This window comes from Dysidea avara, chromosome 12, assembly GCF_963678975.1.
Source record: "Dysidea avara chromosome 12, odDysAvar1.4, whole genome shotgun sequence".
NCBI classification, from domain to species: Eukaryota; Metazoa; Porifera; class Demospongiae; order Dictyoceratida; family Dysideidae; genus Dysidea; species Dysidea avara.
In genome coordinates this window covers 20,295,741-20,320,425 of record NC_089283.1, presented here as the reverse complement: position 1 = coordinate 20,320,425, position 24,685 = coordinate 20,295,741, and the positions used below count along the sequence as shown (strand labels likewise).

General features: G+C 40.1%; 3 protein-coding genes and 2 non-coding genes across 5 annotated transcripts in view; 3 read left to right on the top strand and 2 right to left on the bottom strand.

The window, feature by feature from the left end:
- LOC136240095 (DNA replication licensing factor mcm7-like) overlaps positions 1–24,028 on the top strand; it is a 30,605-nt gene extending 6,577 nt beyond the window's left edge. Inside the window, exons 11-20 of the mRNA XM_066030942.1 lie at positions 5,079–5,210; positions 5,401–5,484; positions 5,609–5,695; positions 6,019–6,143; positions 6,725–6,906; positions 7,083–7,166; positions 16,346–16,514; positions 16,904–17,010; positions 23,485–23,550; positions 23,767–24,028. Coding sequence (XP_065887014.1) covers positions 5,079–5,210; positions 5,401–5,484; positions 5,609–5,695; positions 6,019–6,143; positions 6,725–6,906; positions 7,083–7,166; positions 16,346–16,514; positions 16,904–17,010; positions 23,485–23,550; positions 23,767–23,899 — 1,169 coding nt within the window. The 3' untranslated portion in view covers positions 23,900–24,028. The remainder of the gene's footprint in view (positions 1–5,078; positions 5,211–5,400; positions 5,485–5,608; positions 5,696–6,018; positions 6,144–6,724; positions 6,907–7,082; positions 7,167–16,345; positions 16,515–16,903; positions 17,011–23,484; positions 23,551–23,766) is intronic.
- Trnav-aac (transfer RNA valine (anticodon AAC)) lies at positions 3,974–4,046 on the top strand. The gene has a single exon. It is a non-coding gene; the product is annotated as a tRNA-Val (tRNA).
- On the top strand, positions 4,525–4,597 carry Trnav-aac (transfer RNA valine (anticodon AAC)). The gene has a single exon. It is a non-coding gene; the product is annotated as a tRNA-Val (tRNA).
- On the bottom strand, positions 6,970–11,006 carry LOC136240097 (integrase/recombinase xerD homolog). The gene is made up of 2 exons (XM_066030944.1): positions 8,442–11,006; positions 6,970–7,390 (listed from the first exon to the last, which is right to left on the bottom strand). Exon 1 carries the CDS (start codon positions 9,580–9,582, stop codon positions 8,464–8,466), a length of 1,119 nt encoding a protein of 372 aa, XP_065887016.1. The 5' UTR covers positions 9,583–11,006; the 3' UTR covers positions 6,970–7,390; positions 8,442–8,463.
- LOC136240094 (uncharacterized) overlaps positions 19,564–24,685 on the bottom strand; it is a 34,518-nt gene continuing 29,396 nt past the window's right edge. Inside the window, exons 7-15 of the mRNA XM_066030941.1 lie at positions 22,099–22,920; positions 21,764–22,022; positions 21,503–21,716; positions 20,902–21,439; positions 20,666–20,852; positions 20,382–20,612; positions 20,148–20,319; positions 19,944–20,092; positions 19,564–19,885 (exon numbers count right to left, since the gene is read on the bottom strand). Of these exons, the coding sequence (XP_065887013.1) occupies positions 19,737–19,885; positions 19,944–20,092; positions 20,148–20,319; positions 20,382–20,612; positions 20,666–20,852; positions 20,902–21,439; positions 21,503–21,716; positions 21,764–22,022; positions 22,099–22,467 (2,268 nt within the window). The 5' untranslated portion in view covers positions 22,468–22,920 and the 3' untranslated portion in view covers positions 19,564–19,736. The remainder of the gene's footprint in view (positions 19,886–19,943; positions 20,093–20,147; positions 20,320–20,381; positions 20,613–20,665; positions 20,853–20,901; positions 21,440–21,502; positions 21,717–21,763; positions 22,023–22,098; positions 22,921–24,685) is intronic.

Genomic DNA, 24,685 nt, shown 5'->3' with positions numbered 1-24,685 from the left:
AACCAACTTAAACAACCTCACGGGTGGGATGGGTGGGTAACCCACTTGCACAAACACATGGCGTAGAGCGACTTATTACACATTACCAACCCATTTAAACCTACCGTCATGTGAGGGAGGCTCATGTGACCCCCAATAGTATTCATGTGGGAGCTTATTTTCTGTCTAATTCATTACAATCAACTGACAGAAAATACGCTAGTAATATTTACAATTTAGTAATATTTGCACCAAAAACTTGCATTGTTTGGACCACATTATAGAATTGCTTGCATCAAAACAATATTTTGTATTTGCAGAGTATTTACACCAAAAACATTAGAATGTATTCTTGTGTGGTTAAAGCCGACAAAATTTGTAAATTCTTAATCATCATACATATGATAGATTTTTGTGTTAATATAGTACGAAAGGAAATTCTCTCCATTACTTATTGTTATTGCGATGCCCCAAAGTGACACCTACACACTGTATTGCTAATGCTAATTAAGTATATATTACTAACTGAATTATATGGTTAAAACTTTTTTCATTTGATTTAAATGTTCAAAACGACTTACAAAAATTTCATAGTTTTGAAACAGTTCAATGATAAACTATTGGCTAAAGCTTTCGCTTTGCATAAGACCTTAGCATATGACATGATTTTGAAATTGATGTACGACATGATGCCCATATCTTCTCGAAATCAACATCAGATATATTTGGTTGTCTCATGCGCACTGCTGCTGAATTAATATATCCAAGCTTTCTGTTTTCCATTCTCCCTGTTCCAGTGTTTTTTCTTCCACTTAGGCTGTACTTTATAAGCTCAGCGTGTCCAAAAACTGCTTCACAAGCTAGGGATACTTTCGTTTAAGTTTTTTGACATCAGTGCCAGCAGTCGTAACTCCTTCAGGTTTAAAGGGGCAATGCATCACGAATTTTTTTTTGTTGCGAAGCCATTCAAGATTGCAGAAATATGATTTTATTGTACACAATAAATCTTATTTTGTGTGCAATAAAATCACGTGTGTGTCAGTGGATGGGAGAACAATCTTAAAAACTATCCACAGATTTTATTCTATCACTGTAAAAGGAATAAGCTAGCAGCTGGGGAGTAAGTGACACTACACAACAACTTGTGTTCATGTATCACAACCAGGCGGGTTGTATCAGCAATGTTATTGTATGAAATAGTGCTTCGTCTCAAACAAGATAATCACGCCTTCTACCATCATGTATTGACTTTGTTACAATGTTAGACAGCCCAGGGGCATTCTAAGGTAGCTCACCTGGGTTACAATCGTCATACAAGGACAGATTTATAAAAGACTGCCACTTTAATGACACACGTAATCCATAACAATGACGCTATTTAACTTGAACAGCTTCACGTATAAATATAAACTTGAACGGTTTCGCGTATAAACAATTCTCGATGCATTGCCCCTTTAAGTGTTGGTGGAGTCGAAAAAAGTTATGGGGGTAAAGTTGCAGCTAGTGGAGGTAAAATTGCAGCTGGTGGAGGTAAAGTTGCAGCTGGTGGAGGTAAAGTGGCAGCTGTTGGAGGTAAAGTTGCAGCTGGTGGAGGTAAAGTTGCAGCTGGTGGAAGTAAAGTTGCAGCTGGTGAAGGTAAAGTGGCAGCTGTTGGAGGTAAAGTTGCAGCTGGTGGAGGTAAAGTTGCAGCTGGTGGAAGTAAAGTTGCAGCTGGTGAAGGTAAAGTGGCAGCTGTTGGAGGTAAAGTTGCAGTTGGTGGAAGTAAAGTTGCAGCTGGTGGAGGTAAGTTGGAGCTGGTGGAAGTGAGTTACAGCTGGTGTGGACAATGGTAGATTCCAACTATCTATTGGTTGAGATAATGGGCCTGTCCATGAGGATATTCTAGATAATCAGCACTGTTTTCTAACTCACTTTGCAGATCATCAGATGAAAATGATTGGCTGTTTGCCGAGTATTGCTCTATATCTATCGGAAAAGACACACCTTCTTCTAACCCTTGACTTGAATGTTGCAGAACAGTACCGTATGGTGGGAAATTTTTGAGGGATGAAACTTTTGCGAAACTGTGTAAAATACTATTTTCGCATTTTTGATTCACGAAGGTCTAGAAAATGATCTTGGTAAGGTAATAGCTATATGTATAAACCTAAAACATTTCATGATTATATTTTCACGAAGCTATCATTACTCACAAAATTTATAACAAAAGTTTCATCCCTTGAAAATTTCCGGCTATGCGGTAGATTGATGTAGGTGCTGGACTGGGGGAATCAGTTCCTTATACGTATATTCCTGGTAACTCATTCTGCTCTGACTATGGTTGAATTGTTTTCTGTTCTTGTTGTATAGTGGGTGGTTGTTGTACTTGTTCTATAGGTACTTGCCTATTTAACTAACTACAGAAATGACAACTGCAAGCCAGTCAGTTAAACATGTATTTTCATGAACAAATTACAAAATGTATTCTTTAACATTATACCTTTCATTTCCTGCTTTCTCTTTGGTTTTTTCCAGCTTTTTTTTTTTGCCTACAAACACATTATAATATTATGTGAGAGTAAATTTAGTTGTGGATACTAGGGTGTTTTGTATACTTACTAGCTGTTGATGGATCCACTAACACTGCCTTCCAGTTAGTAACATTGCCCTTTTTCTGCCATGAAAGTTCAACCTCACAACCTAGCTGGCACCAATGCTGAGGGCTCAAATAATACTTCTGTGTGGTCTGTATCAACCCAGATTTCATGGCCATCCCATCGCTTGAAGTTATTTCCCACACAATACTTATTTTAAATCTTGAGACTCCTGCTTCTTTGTGTTGTTGAGACTGCTGTTCAGTGGTCTCCTCAAACTCATTTTTGTTATTGAACTGTTGTTGCTGCTCCTGTTCTGTTGTCAGCAGTTGTAGCTGTTTGTTGTTGGCTAGATGACTGCTGATGTTCTTCTGTGAGTGACATTGTAGCTAGACTGTTCTATGATGGTGATGGATTGATATTTAGCTGCTACACAATTGCCTGAGTTGATTAAGTACAGGGCTGCTGTTACAGATTGTTGCTCTTGCTGCTGGTACAGTAGATTGTTCTTGCTTGAGCTGCTACTATTGCTGCTACTATTGCTGGCTGACTAAGCTTTGCTACTGTTATAGCTTCTTGTTCTTGTTGCAGCTGTAATGTTGCTCTTGTTAAACACTGATTGCAGAATACTACATTGTGTGACTGTTTATGTGCAGCCAAGGAATGTAGGCTATAACGAGATACATCGTGACAATGAAGTAAGGCTTGTCTTCATGAACATTGAGGTTCATTGTGTCAGTCATTCACCAAGCAAGGCGAAACAAGGCATGTTTTCATGATGTTTTATTACAATGAAATTCATTGTGACATTCCTTCATGAAGTGGGCACAGAGACACACCTAGGCATGCAATGGCTTCATTCCTACAATGGTCATGAACTAACTATGGTGGTCACTTGCCAGTTTACTTTGTGAACTGTTTGTGACAAGTGAACGTTCATGAAAAAATTTGTGAATGTTGCAATGTTTTTTTGTACACTCTACCGTACATTGTAACTGAACTTTATTAGTTGTTACTATTTACATATAGCACTTTTACTATGTACCCTAGCATTGTAGCCATTATATCATGTCACTGGTACAACTTATTGTCAGATCAAATTTAAATGCCAATATAATATTTAGTAATATCATGATATGGTTGATGACATGTCGTCCATGAAAATTTTCAATATTGTGCAACTTCAAGCGAACGTATGTCCAAGTCTTGTTATTGGATATCTGTTCTCATTTCCCATTGGCCAATTTGTGTCATGGCATGTATAATCTTAGTCCATACCAGAAATCAGTTGTCAAAACCATTTTTATAGTCAACCCAACATCTCGAGAACTTCTCCAATTGTGCTTGTTTTCTCCATTCTTGAGTAGTTTATAAGCCTCTTGGAAATTAGAGTATTAACTATTGACTTAGTACGCCGTGGTGTTCCTGTGGTATAGTGGTTATCACATGAGTCTAACACACTCAAGGTCCCTGGTTCAATTCCAGGCAGGAACAATTTTTTTTGTTTCTTTTTTTTGTGTTATATCTTTTATTTACATTATTACATAGGTGCTGTACAAAAGCAAGAGACATAAAAATATGATGCAAAATATCAAAACTTTTAAACTTCATCTGCAAGTACTTTGTATTTTCACTAAAATGCTAGAACAGACTGCCTTGTCTGCTTTATGCATACCTTCCCAGGCAGACATTATGTCAACAAACTTATTGATTCAAATATGTGTTTATTTTTATCCCATGTCCAGTTGAAAAAGAAAGCAAAATATTGACCAGGTGATGCCATGTGGTATACAATATTCTGTTAGTTTTTAGTGATCAGAAATGGACAATGCAATTTGCAAAGATCAGTTCCACATAGAATAATAGTTAGCCAGTGTAATAATAGTTAGCCAGTGTGAAAAGTATCATCATAGAGTGCCTATTTACACAGTTCATGTTTTTAAATCCAAAATGTTCATTGCAGTGGTGTGATGTTCTTGTAGTGTAGTGGTTATCACGTGAGTCTAACACACTCAAGGTCCCTGGTTCGATCCCAGGCAAGAACAATTTTTTTTTCTTCTCTTTTTTTGAGGTTTATGCAACACCTTTTTGTGTAAGATTTTGTGTAGTCTAATTGGACACATGGAGTAAAGTAAGCGCCTTACATGAATTTTGAAGAACATTGTAGCTATGTTTGTTATGATGAAAGTACAAGTCCAGAGACACACATATGTTTTCTAGGCTTCTTTCGTGTATATCGTCTATAAAGGGACATTACCAAGGACCTAAGTGAATTTAAAATGACAAATAACCCAATTTCACAGTGACCCCCAAATCAGTTAGAGACCGTACCCTTGGATCTTCTCATTTTAAAAACTTGGTTTTTAAAATACACGAAGATGCTCGTGCTAGGTCTCTAACTTGCATTTATGTTAGATAGGCATAGTATGACTAATGTGTCATTTGTACCATTTACTAACAGTTTACTACTAACACTATTTGTTATGTACTATTCTAACAATACAATTTTTTTCTGTGTACATACAGAACAAGACTTTTATGAGAAGCTGTCTTCTTCCCTGGCTCCAGAGATTTATGGTCATGAAGATGTAAAGAAGGCATTGTTGCTACTGCTTGTTGGTGGAGTGGATCGATCACCTCAAGGCATGAAGATCAGAGGTCAGACTATGTGACACAGAACACTTGGTAGACATTCTGGTCTTCCTGTGTAATAAAAGCTACATTATTTAAAATTTTGATAATCCTTTCCCAAATGATATTCTCATCTCTTGTACTATAACATAATTCTAGTAAAACAAGAAAGACTCACAAAACACACCTGCAGAACATAACATATGTGTTTTTTCAGGAAACATCAATATTTGTTTGATGGGGGATCCTGGTGTGGCTAAGAGTCAGTTGTTGTCATACATTGACCGGATATCACCTAGAAGTGAGTTTGTGTATAGCATGTGCATGTACGTGTGTAATGCATGTGTGCATGCGCCTGTGTATGTGTGTGTTTGTGAGTAGCGTGCATGTGTGTGTATACATCACCTACATACACTACACTACAGGTCAGTACACTACTGGTAGAGGTAGTTCTGGAGTAGGATTGACAGCTGCTGTCATGAAAGATCCTCTCACATCAGAAATGACACTTGGTAAGTCACCACTCCACAAGGACAAGGCAGCTTTCAGTTACCCAATACTGAGAGCTTATGTACTTTATGCTACTTAGTTGGATTTGCCACTCCTCAGATTTGCATGCTGTGTTTTAAGAGTCACTTTGACCACAAAATGGCTTATCAAAGATTGTTGGATTAATTATGCAGATGGCCTTATTATAAATCTGACATCATTACAGCATGTCTTGCTTTATCAGTTAATACCTTCAGAATGATAAAAAGATATTTCACTTTGTTCAAATGTATGTGGTCTGTTGTTATCCTGTGTAAACCTGCCATATCATTTTGCAACTCATTAGAGGGAGGAGCTCTAGTGCTTGCTGACCAGGGGGTGTGTTGTATTGATGAGTTTGACAAGATGATGGATACGGATCGATCTGCCATACATGAAGTGATGGAACAGCAAACCATATCCATCGCTAAGGTAAATAGTGTTATGTTATACGGGTGTACATGTGTCACACTGAACAATACACACATACATACTGTACAAAGGCTACACACACTAAACTATACACATTTCCAGTGACCGTCCTATATAGCAGGAAGTATATATAATGTCTTGAGAAAATTCTGCACATACATGTACAGAGGAAACTGTACAAGTCTTGCATGCTAAAGTCACCAGACCCTTAGCTGATATAAACTATTTAAATGGCAGGAAATCTGAAAAAGTAAGGAATTGGTATAAAACATGTGAAATTTGTTACATGTAGCATCAGCCACATGTAACAAATTACGTTACAACATTACCAACTGGCCAAGAGATGTTGAGTAACCAATAAGTAGCTTTACTAAACAAGTGCTAATAGCATTGTGAGGAAATGGAGAGAGGTCGCGGAACCAAAAGTTCCACAATGACCTCAACACCACTAAGCGAGACAAGGACAGTTGGGCATTTCCTTCCCCAGTTTACACCTGGTAACCATGCAATACACACACGCACGCACGCGCACACACACACACACCATTAATATGTTTTATCATTCACTTATCCTATTCCAGGCTGGTATCATGACTACCCTTAATGCCAGAGTGTCAATCCTTGCTGCTGCCAACCCAGCATATGGACGCTACAATATACGCAAGTCTGCTGAGGCCAACATCCAGTTGCCAGCTGCACTCTTGTCGCGTTTTGACCTTCTGTGGTTGATCAGGGACAAGTGTGATGCGGAGAATGACCTCAGGTACAGAGATCATGTGAATATGTGATATACATTGGCCAGAAATTAAGTGTATTTGTAGCCACTTTGGTTTTCTGGCTTAAGCACCTTAACCTTCTGTGTATACCCCTCCCAATACCATAACCAGTACTTGTATTTCTTGTTTTACTATTACACATGTTCATGTTTTTGTTCTATAGGTTGGCTCAACATGTCACTTATGTCCACCAACATGAAGTCCAGCCTCCTTCACAGTTTGAACCATTAGATACTAAAGTAATGAGGTAAACACAAGAGTCAGTTCTTATTATTATCAGCTGTTAGTAGTTGTTATTACATGGGCATGTACTGTCAGTGAATATAGAATAATATTACTACACTTCACACCTTCAACCTTTTTCAGTGTTGGTAGTAGTTTGAGTTTGTCTCTGTAGGAAATGTCTCATGGTGTTGTCTGAAGCTGGTAGTGTAGTAGATGCAGATCCAAGTCCTTAGTCAAGTGTAGAAACTATGGAATAAAATAAAACCCATATTATAACAGCTGCATCCACGAGTTATTAAATGTTTTTGAACTCAACGTGTACATACTATAATCTACAACAGTTGTAGTCCATCAATTCACAGGCCTTCAATTGTAGGATGGTTCAGAAACAGACTGCTCTATTAGTTTAATGCTGATGACTGCTCTATTAAAGTGTTTTGATTGTTTTAGTGAAAGAATTCAATGACGCTAAATAAATGTTGTGCTATAAAATCCAACCTGTCCAACTTGTATATTGTATGACTCCTTCCTCATACATGCAATAACCCACAGTACCCACAATAACCTGGAGAAGTGTAGCTGCCAATCGCGGCTACCAGTTCATACTATGAAACACACTAAACTGAACATTATGTGCACTTACAATACCAGAGCACATACAGCAAATAAAATTGTACAAGTTAGCATGAAACCTATGAGGGTGGGGGCCTGCACAGTGTAGGAATCACTGTGCCCAAGTGAGACCAAGGGAAAAAACCGGACGGGCACTTTTTTTTTGCCTGCTCGGAAAAAACCATGTGCATACCACCCTCACAAACTGCATGAAAAAAACCAATGTGTGCAAAACAAAGTCCATATCTTGATCACTGCGTCTGCCCTTGGTCATGGTCTGCCAATTGTGTCAGGAAAATCACACTGGGAGGGTGGGTGGGAAGATAGCCTACACTTAAATGACAGCGTAGAATTGAAGATGTGTGTTCACACATTATGATTTATTTATCCCCCTTGCACGTGCACATGCATTACGTATTCCAGAAAGAGGTTATTTTCCGTCTAATTCACAATGCTCAACCGACAGAAAATACACCTCCTTCCTCATACATGCGATAACCCACAGTACCCACAATAACCTGGAGAGGTGTGGCTGCCAATCGCGGCTACCAGCTCATACTATGAAACACACTAGAAGTTCAAAGAGTGGGACAAAGCATTAGGGTCACTAAATAAAAACTAAACACATTCACCAATCAGTACACCAATCAACAATCAAACAAACAGTAAGATAGCAAGCACATACCCTTCCAGTAACCATTACCAAGTCATAGTCCTAGCTTTTTGGTGACCGATAGACGCTTCTCCAGCGTATCCTTAACATATCCGTCCTTCGCATTCTCAGACTTCCAACGGCCATGTCGCTTGAAGATCCTGTCTGGGACACCAGCTCCTGCTGCAGCTGTGGCTCCACCTGATCTGAGGCTGTGTGGGCTAAATTCAACTGGTGGGAATCCCAAATCCTTTAACTTCTGTTTGAGGAGCTCAGAGAACCTTGTGTAGGAGAATTTGCCTGTTGGTATTAAGGCTTGCACCTTTCCACTTGTAATTCCCCGAAATAGGAATCCTTCACTGCCTTGTGAGATTCCCGCCTTCTCCATGTACCTCTCTAACATGGCCACTGGGCATTGTGGTGACCCTGCTCGAGCAATGACTACTTCGTCTCCTTGTCTAAGTTGGTCACCCTTGCTTTCTGTAACTCTTATCTTCAAGTGGCTCGGATTAAACTCTATGTCGGATAGACGAATGTTGGGCAGCTCGCTGTACCTGAAGAAACCGGCAAAACCAATTAAACACATAGCTGCCAGACGAACGCTAGCTAGGGATCCCTTTCTTAAAGCATCATCTGCAATGTTCTTCATCAGATCTGCAGTAAATGGGGCCTTTTTGATAGTCGGCTTGGCTAGGGATCTCTTAAGTCCCTCCAACACAGATTGAACAAAAGGATCTGCTGTTGGTGACGATATACCTCCCATGGAATGAGCCCAAGCTATTCCATTTACCGCTTCCTCTACTGCTGCCTTTGAACCCTTAGCCTGCCCTAAGTGCTGCAGATACAGGGCCACATGTGTGGCATTAGCAGGAAATACAGGCAATTTGTGTTCAGCTGACCACAGCTTCCACCTCTTAAAGGCCCCTAAATACTTGGTTGTGGTTGAGGTAGCCTTAGACCGTAGAACAGTTGATGGTAGTGCTTTGGCAAGGTCCTGGAGCTTCTGATCCTCTAGGTTCCTTAGAATAGACCAATGACCTGCTGTCAATACATCTACAGAAAAAGAAAAAAACATGCCTATGTTGATCGACGATCTATTCATGTTTGCATACTCAGACTGGTCACAGTCCAGTACTTGAACCCCAGTGTTCACACTGGTCCACTGGTAAAACATTTCCCCTTACTCAGATTGGTAAAGCGCACCCTGGTACTCAGGCTAGGTAGGCTGTCCCAGTACTAAGCACATTCCAGTATTCAAACTGGTAAACTGTCCCCCGTACTCAGACTGGTTAAAACCATCCCCAGTTCTCAAGACTGGTAAACACATCCCCAGTACTCAAACTGGTTAAAGCATCCCCAGTACTCAGACTGGTTAAAGCCAACCCCAGTACTCAGACTGGTAAAACACCTCCCCAGTACTCAGACTGGTTAAAGCCTCCCCAGTACTAAGGACTGGTAAAACACCTCCCCAGTACTCAGGCTGGTAAAATGCCTCCCCAGTACTCAGACTGGTTAAAGCCATCCCCAGTACTAAGGACTGGTTGGTGAAAATCCCCAGTACTCAGACTGGTAAACACATTCCTAGTACTCAGACTGATAGCACACATTACTTTGTACTTGTCCCTATCAATTGTGATGTCTAGAGTTTAGCCTGATTGCCAATAGATCTGTATTTGGGGGCCCTTTGAATAAGTTATCACCAAATCTACCTGGGACAAGTAAACATTCTGATTTGTCTATCACCACTACCTCTTGTATAAACGGGGCTGGGGAATGACCATCTGGGAAAACCATAGGCCAGAATGGGGCTGATAACCACCGTGGGACTATCAGGGTATCTTGGGCAGCTGTTTGGATTACATGTTTTATAGTCCGGGGTATCAGGTAGGGAGGTGGGCAAAGCCAGTTGCACTCACCTGCCCAATCACACGTGAAGGCGTCTACTGCCTCTGAACCCGGGTTCCAATAACGAGAGTTGTACCGGGGAAGCTGGGTATTATAGAAACTAGCAAATCGATCAATGGAGTGTGGGCCCCAGAGGGAATCAAATCTGGCAAAGAGCAATGGGTGGACCCCCCAGTCATCATGGTCAATTATGCGGTTAAGCCAATCTGCTTGCTCATTTTGAGTCCTTGGAATCCATTCTGGCTCAATTCGAATTTGGCCCCCTAAGGCTGCAGTAAATATTGCCAAGGCCTCTGCCTGCAAATCTGGCTTCCGACTACCTGCTTGGAGGATCTGCACCACATTTTGGTTGTCCGAGAACCATTTAATGCGTTCGTTTTCAACTTGGGTGAGAGGGACTCCAGCACCATTCGTACTGCTCTCAACTCTCGCCATGTTGAACTGCGTGTGGCTTCCTTAGTTGTCCATGGCCCATGTGCAATATAGCAGCCATGCTCCACGGTGTAACCAGCATAACCTGTAGAGCTGGCATCGGCATATACCATTCTCACTGCTGACGGAGTGTGCCATAAGCCTTGTCCGTTGAAGGTATCTATCTGGTGGAGCCAAAAGGAGATTTCCTTTTGTACTGAGTCAGTTATAGTAAGATTTTGGCACCAGAAATGTCATGTATTTAGCAGTGCATACATGCTTCTGGTCATCAGACGTGTTACTGGGCCCATGGCAATAGACATAGATATTACTTTACCTGTAATACTAGCAAAGGACTTGGCCTTGATTTGAGTGTTCTGGGCAGCTATTTGCAGTTGGGCTTTCAGCGAACATAACTTGTCTGCTGGTACTGAGATCTGACCTATCCCTAAATCTATATCAAAACCTAGCCACTTTAGCTTCGGGGTTGGCTCCCAAATACATTTGGCTGAATGTTCAACTAAACCGGCTTTGACCAAGTCCTCTCTGACCTATTGGCTGGCCAGCTTAGCAGCCTCCTTGCCTGCTACAGCGACGATTCCATCGTCCAGGTACAATAGAACCCGTAACCCTTGCCCCCGCCAATATTTTACGAGTGGTCGGAGAAGCTTGGTGAATGCATAGCATGCAGTAGATAAGCCAAACAGTAGCACAGTAAATACATAAAATTTTGGTTTTCCCTTGACTGCCCATTGGAATCCTAGGAACTTCCTATGGGGTTCATAAATGTCTACATGGTGGTAGCCAGATTTTAGATCAAAAGAGAACAAAGTCACCTATTTGAAACATAAGCATTGCTATGCGGAGGTCTTCACATTTAAATTTGTCTTGCCACAGAAACTGGTTTAGGTAGCACAAGTTAATAACAAGACGGAATTTTCCTCGTCCATTGTCCACTATTGACAGGGGACTACAAACATGGGGTTGATGATTAACCTGCTTGATACACTGATTGTGCTCCAATTCTGAGAGGGCCTCATCCACAAACTCAGCATTCGCTAAAGCAGATTGCTGGTTGGGCTTACAAAACTGGTTAGGAACTGAATGAAGGGGCAGCTTATAACCCTCCCTAATGCAACTTATAATCCAAGGGGCTGGTTCTAGTTCTTTTTCCCAAAAAGGAAGGCAAGTTTTTAGTCTACCTTGGACATCCTCTATCTGATCTGTGCCCTCCTCCACTTCCCAGCACCTGTTCAGGGATGGATCCCACTCTCTCCCTTCATGCAAGCCAAGGTTAGGTAAAGGACTATCATTTTCTTCGGAGGGTACTTTGCTGGGCAACTGGTCAGGCTCATCAACACGTTTAGTGTTAAATTCTCCATAAGGACTGGTTACAAGGTTACAGTGACCTTCTGAACTCTCATACACAGTGTTAATCACACCAGGACAATCATCCCCATACACATGACCTGAACATTCTACTAATCATCAACACAATTTTCCTGGGGGATGACGATTTGGACAGTTTGCTCTAATGTGTCCCAACTGGCCACACTGGTAACATGGTCCTCTTGGCCTTCTATATGGCATCCTTGTTAAAGGAACCCGGTAGAAGTTCTCTGGTGGGTACTCCTGGTAGCCCCCTTGATAACCATGGTAACTCATCTGTGGTGGTCCATACTCTCTATGGTCCGGGAACCTCTTGGGCTTCCATGCATTTGCTGCCACTGCCTTCCGCCGCTTTTTAACTCCCGCAGATCTGTCCAAGGTGTCCATCTTTTTATTGTCGTCCTCATCATCTGTGAAGCTGTTCCCAACATATTCGGCCACCGCATCCCAACCATTTTCCGCCCAGTCCGCAAAGCGGATAAGCTTTTGTCTCTGCCAGGGATGACACACCTTCCTGGAGCTCTTTAATGGCCTTTTCTATGATGGGCTTGTCTTTATCCGGTGGAGCTAGCTTTTCTAGTAGTCTGGAAGCAGTCACCACGTGGTCCTGGATGTCGGCGTTGAAACGAAACTGCTCCTCGTGGCCCTTCCGCTGGAATTGCAATGGGCGGTCTCTTTTGATACGCTTCAGTGCCCGTTCTGTTGCTTCCTCCTGACTTTCCTTCGTCGACTCAAGATCTGCCTCAAACTTGTGGAGCTTTTCCTCTAGACTTTGGTGGTTCTTCTGCTAGGAATCTTTAAAGTTTTCGAAGGCTGCCAGGAGAGTATCTAGCTTCTGGTCGGTTGTCAAAGACGTCTCTTCAGACAGTAAAAAGGTAGCCTACACTTAAATGACAGCGTAGAATTGAAGACATGTGTTCACACATTATGATTTATATATCCCCCTTGCACGTCCCTGGCACGTGCACATGCGTTACGTATTCCGGAAAGAGGTTATTTTCCATCTAATTCACAATGCTCAACCGACAGAAAATACACTTACCTTTATCAGGCATTTTCCGTGGGTCGTTCCCACTTTCTGTTCCCATCCCATTCCTGTTTCCCTTGAATTCTACTTACCCCTTCTGTACCACCATGATGGTATTAATGTAAAAGCCATTGGTATAAATTAACGACCATTTACCTCAATAAAAGCACCAAATACCCATGGTGGCTCAGCAAGCCTCAGGTAAAAATTACCACAAACAAATTTGTTTACATAGTTTGGTTAGCTGACTACATCACCACCTGCCTACAAACATTGTCACATGTCTGGTTATCTGGGATGAAACATGCCCACAGGGACCCTACTAATTTTATCAAGATTTATTACTGGTGAATCGATGCATACTACATCGTGGAAAAGAATGGCTGGCACCAGATGCATTATAAGGAGGGGTGTAGGAAGCATGGATGCTTGGACACCCAAAGTATTTCCAGTGGTGTAAGCACACTGTACTATATATATTACTGAAAAGATCAAGATAATCTAATAGAGCAGTCAATGACTCTAATAAAGCAGTCATACTCGTGCCCTTTTTTTGTCTCACTGGGCACCCATCAGTTAAATATCTTCCTATGCCCCTGATAAGTGTCATGTATGACAAAGCAATTACTGATAATAAATTGAGAGAACTGAACCTACTCTCCGACTATCAAGCAAATTAGCTATTCCTCCGATTACATTCCACCTCTCGTTATACAGTGTTTCAAATTAAAGACAATATGTAAGGCACCACTGCAGTCGTTCTGCTGAATATGGAAATTGTGGACAGTAACCAGCACTGAAGTCTAGCTGTGGCAAAAGGCCTCAGGCTGAACAGTAAAGAACAAGTTATGCTTGGCTGAAGGCATCAGTTAATGAGGCGGTTAGTTAGTAGAAAATCTAACTTTAATAGGAACTTAATTGGAAAAGTTTTAGGTCACTCTGAAGGCATTTTTGAGCTTGATTATGCCTAAACAATCCTGCCAAGCTGAAGTGAAGGTGAGGATATTTGTGACTGTCTCAGCAAAAACCCAACTTGTTCGCACAAGCATACATATTGAGAAAATCAAAATTTAAAAAGACTTGTACAATTACGCATGCTACAAAGAAAAGTATGCAAGCTTTTGTCGGGCCAGTACTCGGAAAAGGAAGACTCAAATCAATTAAAACTATACACCATCTTATTCACCTGCTTTATGGAGAGTTCAAAAATGTTCGTTTTGTTTCTGTAACCTTAATGGTAATCATGTCATGTGCATTTGTTTATGATGCGGTAAATGTAAGCAGCATCGTCATCATTTCTTCAATTAAACTGCCTTCATACCCATATGCGTGAGTGACTACAGGGCTAATACTATACCTTGGCTGATTTGCTAATCCATGGTGAACATTTCAAGCCTGATTGCAACATTGTAGATAATGCAAACAGAAGTTATGGCTACAAATGTAAGCACCTGTAGTTTATTTTCAATATAGTCACTGTACAGATCAATTATCTTGCTCTTCCTACTGTCTAGCGCTATAATTCCAACACTACTCACCACAGAAGGCTGAAACTATGGTTATCCATTCCTTGGATACTGCAGATAATGCTGAGGAAGAAAAAAAAATCAAAAGTTGTGCAAACAAGTCAGGTTTTTTGCTGATACAGTCACATTTTTAGTTAATCTGATCCGTACTGAACAGTCCTACCATACTGTATAATAAGAATCACAAAATGTGACCAGATTTTGGAAATCAATCTTAATGTCACACATGAAATACAAAGAAATCCACACTTTTATGTGTAAGCACTTATACACCTATTATAATATTTCATAGAATTCGTTGTAATTCAAGTTACTGACTTGTCACTGTAAAGTTGACTGGAAGCTTGGAATGCCTTATTATTTTGATCATAAATATTTGAGTTGTAAAATGTGACATTAAGCTGAATATGAATTGCCACTAGACCTGTGTCAGCATAATAGGCTGGAATGCTATACCACCATAATGCTAGCATATTTGGGGGATATTTCAAACTATGGAGCTTAAATGAAAATAGATCGATACTTCCTAATGGAGCAGTCAGTGGAAACTAAACACTACATGAGCTCTCAAATGCATTGTACATAGCTCCTTAGATCGATACTCTCTAATAGAACAGTCACGTTGTAGTGAAATGCTCTTTTTAAATGCTCTAAAAGAGCATTTACTGATTAAAATGTTCCAAGATAATTGTAAGAAATATTGCTAACCATGGAGCATAATACAAGTATAATTCAGTACTACTGTTATGCACTTTTCAAATGCTTACAAACTTATACCCCCCCCCCCCCCCCGGTACCTTAGACTCCAGTTATTAGGCGCATGCGCCTATAATTTTTGGAAGAATTATTTGTGAAATTTACTATGCTTGTTAAATGCATGCGCTTATAAAATACGTTTAGGAATTTCTGCTAAGAGGGAATTAGTTGTGCCCGCTACAGTTTTCAAGCGATTTGAACACTAGCTAATAGTTTGCTTCAGTCGTGGAAACAGAAATCTTTAGAAGTCAGGTAGCAGCTACAGCTTATCGTTATCACAGACGGCAATATCTACTAGACACAGGCCTGGTGAGGCATCGAGTGTGCTGTGACATGTCTGATTCGTTCTGACAACAATTCTATGTAGTATGAGGTGGCAGAAGCGATTTCAACCATATGCGCTTAACAAACAGGGGTCTAGCACAAGTCTACCATATGCGCTTAATAACCATGTGCGCCTAATAACCGGAGTCTACGGTGTTAGTAAGATTAGAAAGGTAATACTTAAGGGGGATATGCATAAATACAAGAAAACCTGCAACTTGAAAGCTAACACTGAAGCTTCAAATGTTTGAACGTTTTATTAGCGAACGTATGAAGGTATATTTCAATCTTCATCCCAGCCCTAGTTTAAAAATTGGAATACTTAGCTAAAACAGCACCAAGTTATACACACTGCTTATCTTTTTATTTTTTTCATTTTATTTTTACTTGGTCCACTGGTGTCAATAGCCTTGGTCATGTATTGTTATGGAGCTGTCTTTCATCATTTTACTCTACCTTAAGTGATTATTTCATGCATTGTGGTAGGTTTAATGTTGCATAGAGGCCTCCCAAGGATGTTGCACAATCAATGTAAATTAATATTCATTACCACAGAGTGAATACTGTAGTAATTATTATAATTATTTTATTTCTCTTAGTCGATACATTGCGGAGTGCAAGAGGAAACAGCCAGTTATACCGGAGGGTCTCACAGACTACATTGTGGGAGCTTATGTAGAGATGAGGAGAGATGCTAGGACACAGACTAACCAAACATTCACTTCAGCTAGAACACTACTAGCCTTGCTGAGATTATCGACTGCACTGGTATGTAGTAGATAACAAAATGCTTCGAGTCTGTGTGTGTGTGTGGTGTGGTGTAGTATACGTGGAATGTAGTGTAGTACAGGGTAGTGTGTGTGTGTACACTCACATGTCGTGTATGTGTGTGTCCCTGAATCGGCTTCCCACTGCCATCATTTTTAACTACTTAGCTAAAACAGTTCAGTCCAGTCAAACATTCAGAACTAAACAGCATTGACACACATATACACCCAAATTAATGTCATAACTAAAAGGCATGCAGTCAGTAGAAGTGATGCTCCCAAAAAACAAGTGGATGTATTACCTCACAGAACTGCTTGTAGCTTTAGATGTGTAGTGAAGTGAAGTGTTTTTTTATATATATATATATTTTGATGATTCTTTACTGACAGGCTCGGTTGCGTATGGCAGATGTGGTAGAGAAAGAAGACATCAATGAAGGATTACGTCTGATGGAGATGTCCAAACAGTCATTGTATGAAGATGATACTGGATCTCAGTAAGACAACCTGTACATGTACTGTTCATTGTATAGAACTAGTGTATATACTGGAACCTATTAATGTGGACACTTGAGGATACATACACAATCCAGACACTTAGTTAAGATCCCAATTCCTGAAGTTCCCCTTAGTATATAAACTGTCCAAATACTGTTGATTTCATTTTTGTTTGAATATTCCGTCCGCTCCTCGTGACGTTTTTTTGCGTGGGAAATTCGAGCCTTTTAAAACCCTTAACTAGCTAAAGATCTGATGACTTCGTGTGAGCCGATGCGTAGAGCTCCATATGACCCTGATCTCAAGTGGAGGATTGTGTGGCAACGTATTGGGATGGAATATTCTTACAGATGCATTGCATCTAATCTTAATATTGGGCTTGGAACTATGTATAATACCTTAAAACGTTTTAGAGCTACAGGGGGATATAGCTAAAATTCGGAGAAATTGTCCAGGAAATAAATCAATATGTCATAGGGAAGAGCTGCTTATTATTGGACTAATTCTGGAAAATCCTAGATATTATTTAAGGGAACTGTGTGGAATGATTGAGGATACATGTGGTCATAAAGTGAGTCCTTCCACAGTATGCAGAATTATACACAAACATGGGTTCACCTACAAGAAGCTCTTACATACAGCAAAACAGAGATCACTACAATACTGTGGTGAATATCTGGCTGAAATTCAGATGTACAATCCTGACTGCTTTGTCTTTATCGATGAAACTGGCTGCAGTAGCAGCAGAGATCATACTCGAACATTTGGATATGCACTGAGACGTGAAAATGCACCAGATGTCAGATGGTTACATAGAGGTACAAGAAATTCAGCGATTGCTGCAATGTGTACTACTGGGATATTAGCAGTAGAGCTGATTTCTGGTTCAGTTAATGGTGATAAGCTTTTGACTACTTACGTGGTAGCCTTTTTCCTCAGATGCATCCATTTGATGGAATCAGTTCTAGATCTATTGCAGTACTAGAAAATTGCTCTATTCATCATGTCACAGAAGTGGTGGACATTTTTAAATCCTCAGGGATAGTTGTACTGTATCTTCCCCCATACAGCCCTGATCTAAATCCAATCAAGGAAGCATTCAGATACATTAAATACTGCATTAAAGATCATGATGATACTCTGCAGGTAACTGCCAACCCAACTCCTCTAATTCAAGCAGCTTTTGATAGTATTAGTGAAACACTCTGTAATAAATGGATTCAAGATTGTAGATACGGGTGATCTAATAGTATACTTAAAAATCACAAAAAAAAGTCAGTCACAGTGACATTGTCAAAGCTGACGTATGTCTGTCATATATCTCTGAAATTCTTCATATTGTTCCTTAGTTATAGCACCACTGTTAAGTAGTGCATGCCATTTCTGAAGTTGGTCAATACATTCTGACCGTATCTTCACCTTCTTTCCGAGTGATCTGGATGGGATGTCTGTTGATGGCTGAAAAAAGGCTTGTTGGGAGGAACAGATTGAGAAGAACGTTTTCCTAATTCAATTAGATGTGCCCGTGCCTGTTTTTGCTCAGCAGGGTACCCGCTTCCATAAGCTTTGTCCAAAGATTTATATATTTTATCTACTTTTGCCATCTTAGTAGTATGTGCATCATACTGAGATGATCTAGGTTTTCCACCAGGAGACTTTGATCGTGATCTCTTTGTGCTCTTTCTTTCTTCACCTTTGCTATGGTACCACAAGGTTAACTCACAATTCCTTTTTCCTTTGCACTTTTCCTTTAGCACGCTAAGGTCACCATCATCTAAAATCCATTCTTTTTTTCCTTTTACCCCATGGCCAGGCTCAGCGTAGCCAAACTCAAGGTGTTCTAATCTTGGTTTTGGCAAATCATCAGGAAAAGCAGGTAAAATCAATGTCTTATTTGTGTCTTTAGTCATCTCTCTAACAAGTACTCCACTTCTTTTAAAGGTTAACTGCAGTGGAAATTTTACCTACCCTTTTTAATATCTGTGTATGTTTATTTACTCATACAGTGCACAGAACAACAATTTTTATAATGATGTGTTGTTGTGTTGACGAGATATAAACCCGCAAAGATGTTGAAACGTCACTTCCTAGAATTCAACCACAAGTCTTTGATGTCGATTGCAACGTCACGGTCAGATCCGGTGAACTGCTGACTACGCTAATTACCAATGGCAAACGGGTGAATGATCTTGCTCTGGTCTTGTTTTGTAGTGAAATATTGCAGCTGGTGTGTTTTAACTTTGTGTCCAGAAGCATGAGAACCTGTAACATGTTTGTTCCGTTTCTGACGCATGTGAAAGAACGTGATTTGTCCTGTCAGTTCAGTGATATACTATAGTACGCTATGGTGCCTGGAAAATCATCACGGAGGATGCACAAGGACGTATGCCGGCGAAGCAGCGAGTTTTGTCAAAAAGGAGGTGGCAGCAATACTTAAGGTAACATATTGAATGTCTGTAATGGTGTAGCTACAACGTTGTTTGCCACAACTGGGCCTGACCTAGCAGCGGCAACCTTAATTATTATAATGTCTAACAAAATCCTTTGTGTCAGTATACTTTGGTGTTGTAAATGAATGTTTGGCATTAATCTACAGCTGTACTGTCTAGCTCCTATTGTGAGAAAGTATCCCATAATTGCTATTTTACACCTCAGTGAATGACATATGCATGTTCCAGTACAAAAAAAGATATTAATGTGTATGCAGTATATTGATGATAAATTATTATCTTTTGTATCGAGAGAACGATGGAATAGTGTCCTTATCGGGATGCTCATATGCACTAGCCAATGGTGGGGGTGATTCAGAGTGCTCATGTTTTTCACCAGCAGTACAGTACTCCACTGCTTTGTGCATCAGCTTCTCTACATAGACTATATTGAAAGTTCACATGATGCATGAAACAAAATTATTCTTTTTTCTGTCACTTACTGTATGTCTTGGGAACTGGGATAGGTTTAGGAGTGCATTCACCGGCTTTAGCCTTTGCATATGCTATTGCTAAACGCTCCTTTCCTTCCCTTGTCCTTGCTTGTGGTCTTCCAAAGTTCTCATTAAAATGTAATACAGCTAGTAACAACCTACGTAATTACAATACTTATGCAATACTGATATCAGCTATGTAATACTAACAACCTATAGTGCAATCCGTGATAGGAGAAAGACAGCAACTTGGGAGCAAAATTGTTCACCACACTGTGATAAGCCTCCAAGCTGCTTGTTTGATGCTGTGATGATAGTTTCTTGATGTCTGGCAACAACGTCTTACTGCAGAGTATGTCATATAATTTTTCATGTGCTTTGCTGCCTATGTGTTGTATAATAAACTATAGAATTTCAAAACAGTATATAGGGTATTGATAATGTTACCTGGTGTAAACCACTTTTTCCGTCTATCTTCAGGTGACAGTGTTGTGTGGTAGCATCCATCATGTTCATTACAGATGTGATCCATCAATGACTTCCATCGCTTCAAGATGTCATCACCATCAATTCCATTCGCTGCACACCAATAAAGATGATTGGTAATGCTTTTTGTCCACTCCCTGACGAGGTCACAGTCTGCTTGTTTTGATAACTTGCCAAGCTTTTTTTTAATACCTACAAATCCAAGATATTTCAATGGTGGATTATTAAAAATAATGTATACATACCTTTGGAAACATGCCAAACATCATAGCGATGGTCAATATGTGGATGTTGCTGCCTAACAAACTTACTGACTTGCTTGTGCCTATCCGTTACCAGAGTCCCAACTTCTAAAGACTTACTGGCTAGAAAATTGAGAGCCTTTAACAGTCCCTCCTTTTCCATGTTATTGCTTGACGTGACCTGATTACACTGTAAATTAGTCAGTCAGTATCAGCATATCTTGTAGCAATGTGGTTACCTGAACAAGTTCAAGATGGGTAATTTTTTTGGAGTCCATATCAACTATTCCATATGAACCAAACTTTGCACTGTGACCAGGACTATCACATCTTCCATCTCCACCTATGGAAAGAGGGCTACCTCGTGCTATACACTGCTGTAGCAGTACAGTCTGACTCTCCTTCCATGTTGCTTTTATTGAAGGCAGAAGGTAAAATTTTTGATGATCAAAAAAAGTTCTGTCTTTAATGCATGCCATTTTTAGGTGATCAAGAAGATGAAGCACTTTGGCAGGAGTGGCACCACTAAATAAGATGGATGCTGACAACAACAAATTTCCAGCAGGTGTGTCACGGATAAATGGCTGGCTTCTCCAAGTCCACTGGTAGCCACAGTGGGAACACTCCTGAGTAACAGCAATATAAGTTCCCTGCTTGTCTGAAATCCTACCAATGCATGATAAATGGCATGATCTACATTGGGTGAATAGGCTTAACAGGTGAGAATGAAATACTAAGTATTTGATTTCATTCTGTGGAGACATTTCAGTGTCATCTCTAGAGTGTTAATAAGTACAACATGTAATAACATGTTGAAATCATGTCATTATACAGGCTTACTCTGTGGTGTAATCCTCTTGGCTAAGGCAGAAAGAAGTGTCCAGGTAAACATCAGTAAAAGAATCATCTGGACACATTGTAGTGGACTGGAGATCTGGTTCAATTCCTGTGTGTTGTACTGGTGATGGCTCATGCGGAATAAATTGTAAAGGCGGAGCATCAATCAGGTTACATTGTATTTCTACTGATTTCTGTTTTGGGTGGGCTAATGTTCCTGTTTAAATGGCACAATGGTAAGGTCACACTCGGATGTGCACATACCTTTATTCTTTGTTTTTATTTTTATAGACGCTTGTGTTTCAACAGACTTCATCTCGGGATGTGCTTGAACATGTGTTCCCCCACCTGTAGTTAAGGGGACAGGTATATCCATTTCTTCAGGTAAAAGGAGTGATGGTTCTGATGAAAGAACTTCATCTGCGATGGCACTAGTGGAGAGGGAATCTTCATCCATGGCAGAAATTGTAGAGGGCACATCTTCATCCGTTGGAGCACTTGTAGAGAGGACATCTGCTATTATCTATTATTATAATAATTATATTATATGTAAAATTAATGTTATTGAAATTTTATTACATCAAGTTGTTATAGCTTACAGACTTCTGTTGACGCTTTTCAAAAGCTGGTCTTGGTGCCTTGCTTGTACTTCCAGGTGACTCAAACCTATCAGTTGACCTTGGAAATATAGTGGGAATAGCATCTGGCTTCAGGCGCTTGGCTGCTGGCAATCCCATTTGATCTCTATAACGACTACCTTCAGTATCAAAGCAGCTGGCTTCAAAGTGCTTAGAGCATAACACTGAAGTCGAAGTTGGGCCTTCCCAGTCACTCCTTTGCTTCTTCACTGCACTGGTCCACTTTCTTCGTAATCCTTCATCTTTTGGAAACGCATGAAAACTGCAGCCTTTCCCACTCTCGAATCCGCTAGCAGCATTACAACCAGCTACTATACAACGGGTGGGCATATTTCTTCGTCGAAAAATTAATTAAACAGCTGCAAACCACTTCTACAAGCACAATACTGGCAGCTGTTAGCTGTAGTTGTGTACTTATACTTGTAGCAATGTAGCTACTCACGCACTCTCGTGTGTTTCAGCTTGTACAGGTGTACACCGGATCTGATGATGACGGTGTATGATGCGGTTTCCGAAATGAAACCACAAGTGTAGCCACAAGTGACTTAGCTAAACTAGGACTGTGATTATTAGCCAAATCATGTCAGAAACTTAAAAACTAATAGTACCACATGTTTTTAGCAACAATATACTACAATGTAATAGTAAGAAAAGTTTCCACTGCAGTTGACCTTTAACCATCTTATATTCCTTTTTCTTCTCAGGGTTAATTATCATCATTCGCAGGTTGTAATTGTCAGAGTCACAGGGCACAGCATCTACTTCAATTATATCAGCGTGGGTCTATCGATGAAAAAACAATAGATAACTGTAAAAACAACTCGTAATACAGCAGCATGGGATACAACAATGCCTGAAACTACAGCATCTATTTTTAACACACATCAGCGGAAAAACTTAACAATGAACTAATAATAAGTCAAACCACATGAATTAACTTAAAATTCCACAGTGACTAGTTTGAACAAATACCATACTTCCTGTGAGTGCCGCTTTCTTCTTCCAGCAAATCTAAGGATTTTCCACGGTCACTTTTGGACCTGTGACTAGAGGCTGAGAAAGTTACTTCGCAATGATTCGGTGAAGATTTTTCTTTCTCCTCTAGTATCTTCTCGCAAAACACGGAGCTTGGAACATCAAGAGCAGCACTAACCTCTTCCATTTTCAGGACACAGGATGCTACGGAATAGAACGCGGCACGTACGGAATGTTCAAATGAAAATGAAATCAACAGTAATCAAAACACCTTGGTGTGTACACCAATACCAACCCTTTACTGACTACAATTCAAGTACAGATAAGGAGTGTGATTATTGGTTGTGTTAACTTGTTCTCCCTGCTTTGCAGGAATGTTAAACCCATTGATGCCATATATGGTATTATCAGGGAGATGGCTGATCCCGACACAGTCAGGTGAGAACACACTATAACTTGTGTAGTATGGAGGGAAATTTGTATGGTATCTTAGTAGAGGTACTATATTGTTGTATAGGCAAATTTAGCTCAGTTCAAAGACACCACAGTTTTGTAGAAATTTAAGTCTTAATTATAAAATATTCCCAAGTTAACTGCTGTCAGTCAGCCATTTTTTGGTGTACTACATTCTTGTCTTCTTTTATTTCTGGTTAGATTTGATGATGCTCGACAGCGTATCCTAGCTAAAGGTTTCACTCCTGATCAGTTTGAGGAATGTCTGAGTGAGTATGAACGACTGAATGTTTGGCAAATCAACTTATCCCGTACCATGATAACCTTCGTATAGACCTAGTGATACACAGAACACTTGTATGTCATCTTATATGTTATGAAATATTATACCTGTATTATTCAATGTGTATTGTTGTGTTGATGTATTATTTTCATACATGTTTATCTTGTTATTTATGATGTATCTTGTTAAGTGGCTGTTGGGCTGCGATATAAGTTACATGTCTCAGATGTTGTGCAGTACTTTTCATCCTGTTTGTGTGTTTGTACTACCGGGATAATTGCTAAGAGTTCCTGCCAAGAGGGCTTTTAGGCGTAGTTGTGGTTTGTTCCCTTGGAGTGATGTATCTGAGTCTATTGTCACTGAGTAGATTAGATATGCCCCAGACACCCAGAAATGCAAAGTTCAATTATCTTTAAATTTAAGTAAACAAGAGTATGGGGTATTGTACAAGAGCACCGCTCATACTACAAGCCATCAGGCACAGAACCTTAACATTGCACTTACGTAATGTAGACAGACAATTGAAGGTTCTATGTAGTTTCTGACATGATTGTATAATTGAGCCCTGTACAGAGTGCTAAGCAGCTGGACTCTACTCAACGACTTGTCACATAGCTGAAATGCTATAAAGTACTTGTTTGTAACTGAACTTTGTACAGGACAAGATGACTTGTAACATAGCTGAACTCTCAAAAGTGATTATTTTTTTTGTAGCTGAACTCTACAGGGTGACTTGTTATGTTCTACGGGATGGATATGACTAGTAACTTAACTTGGTTGAATTCTCACTTCACTTGCTTGTAATGTAGATGAACTCTCTACAAAGATGACTTCGAA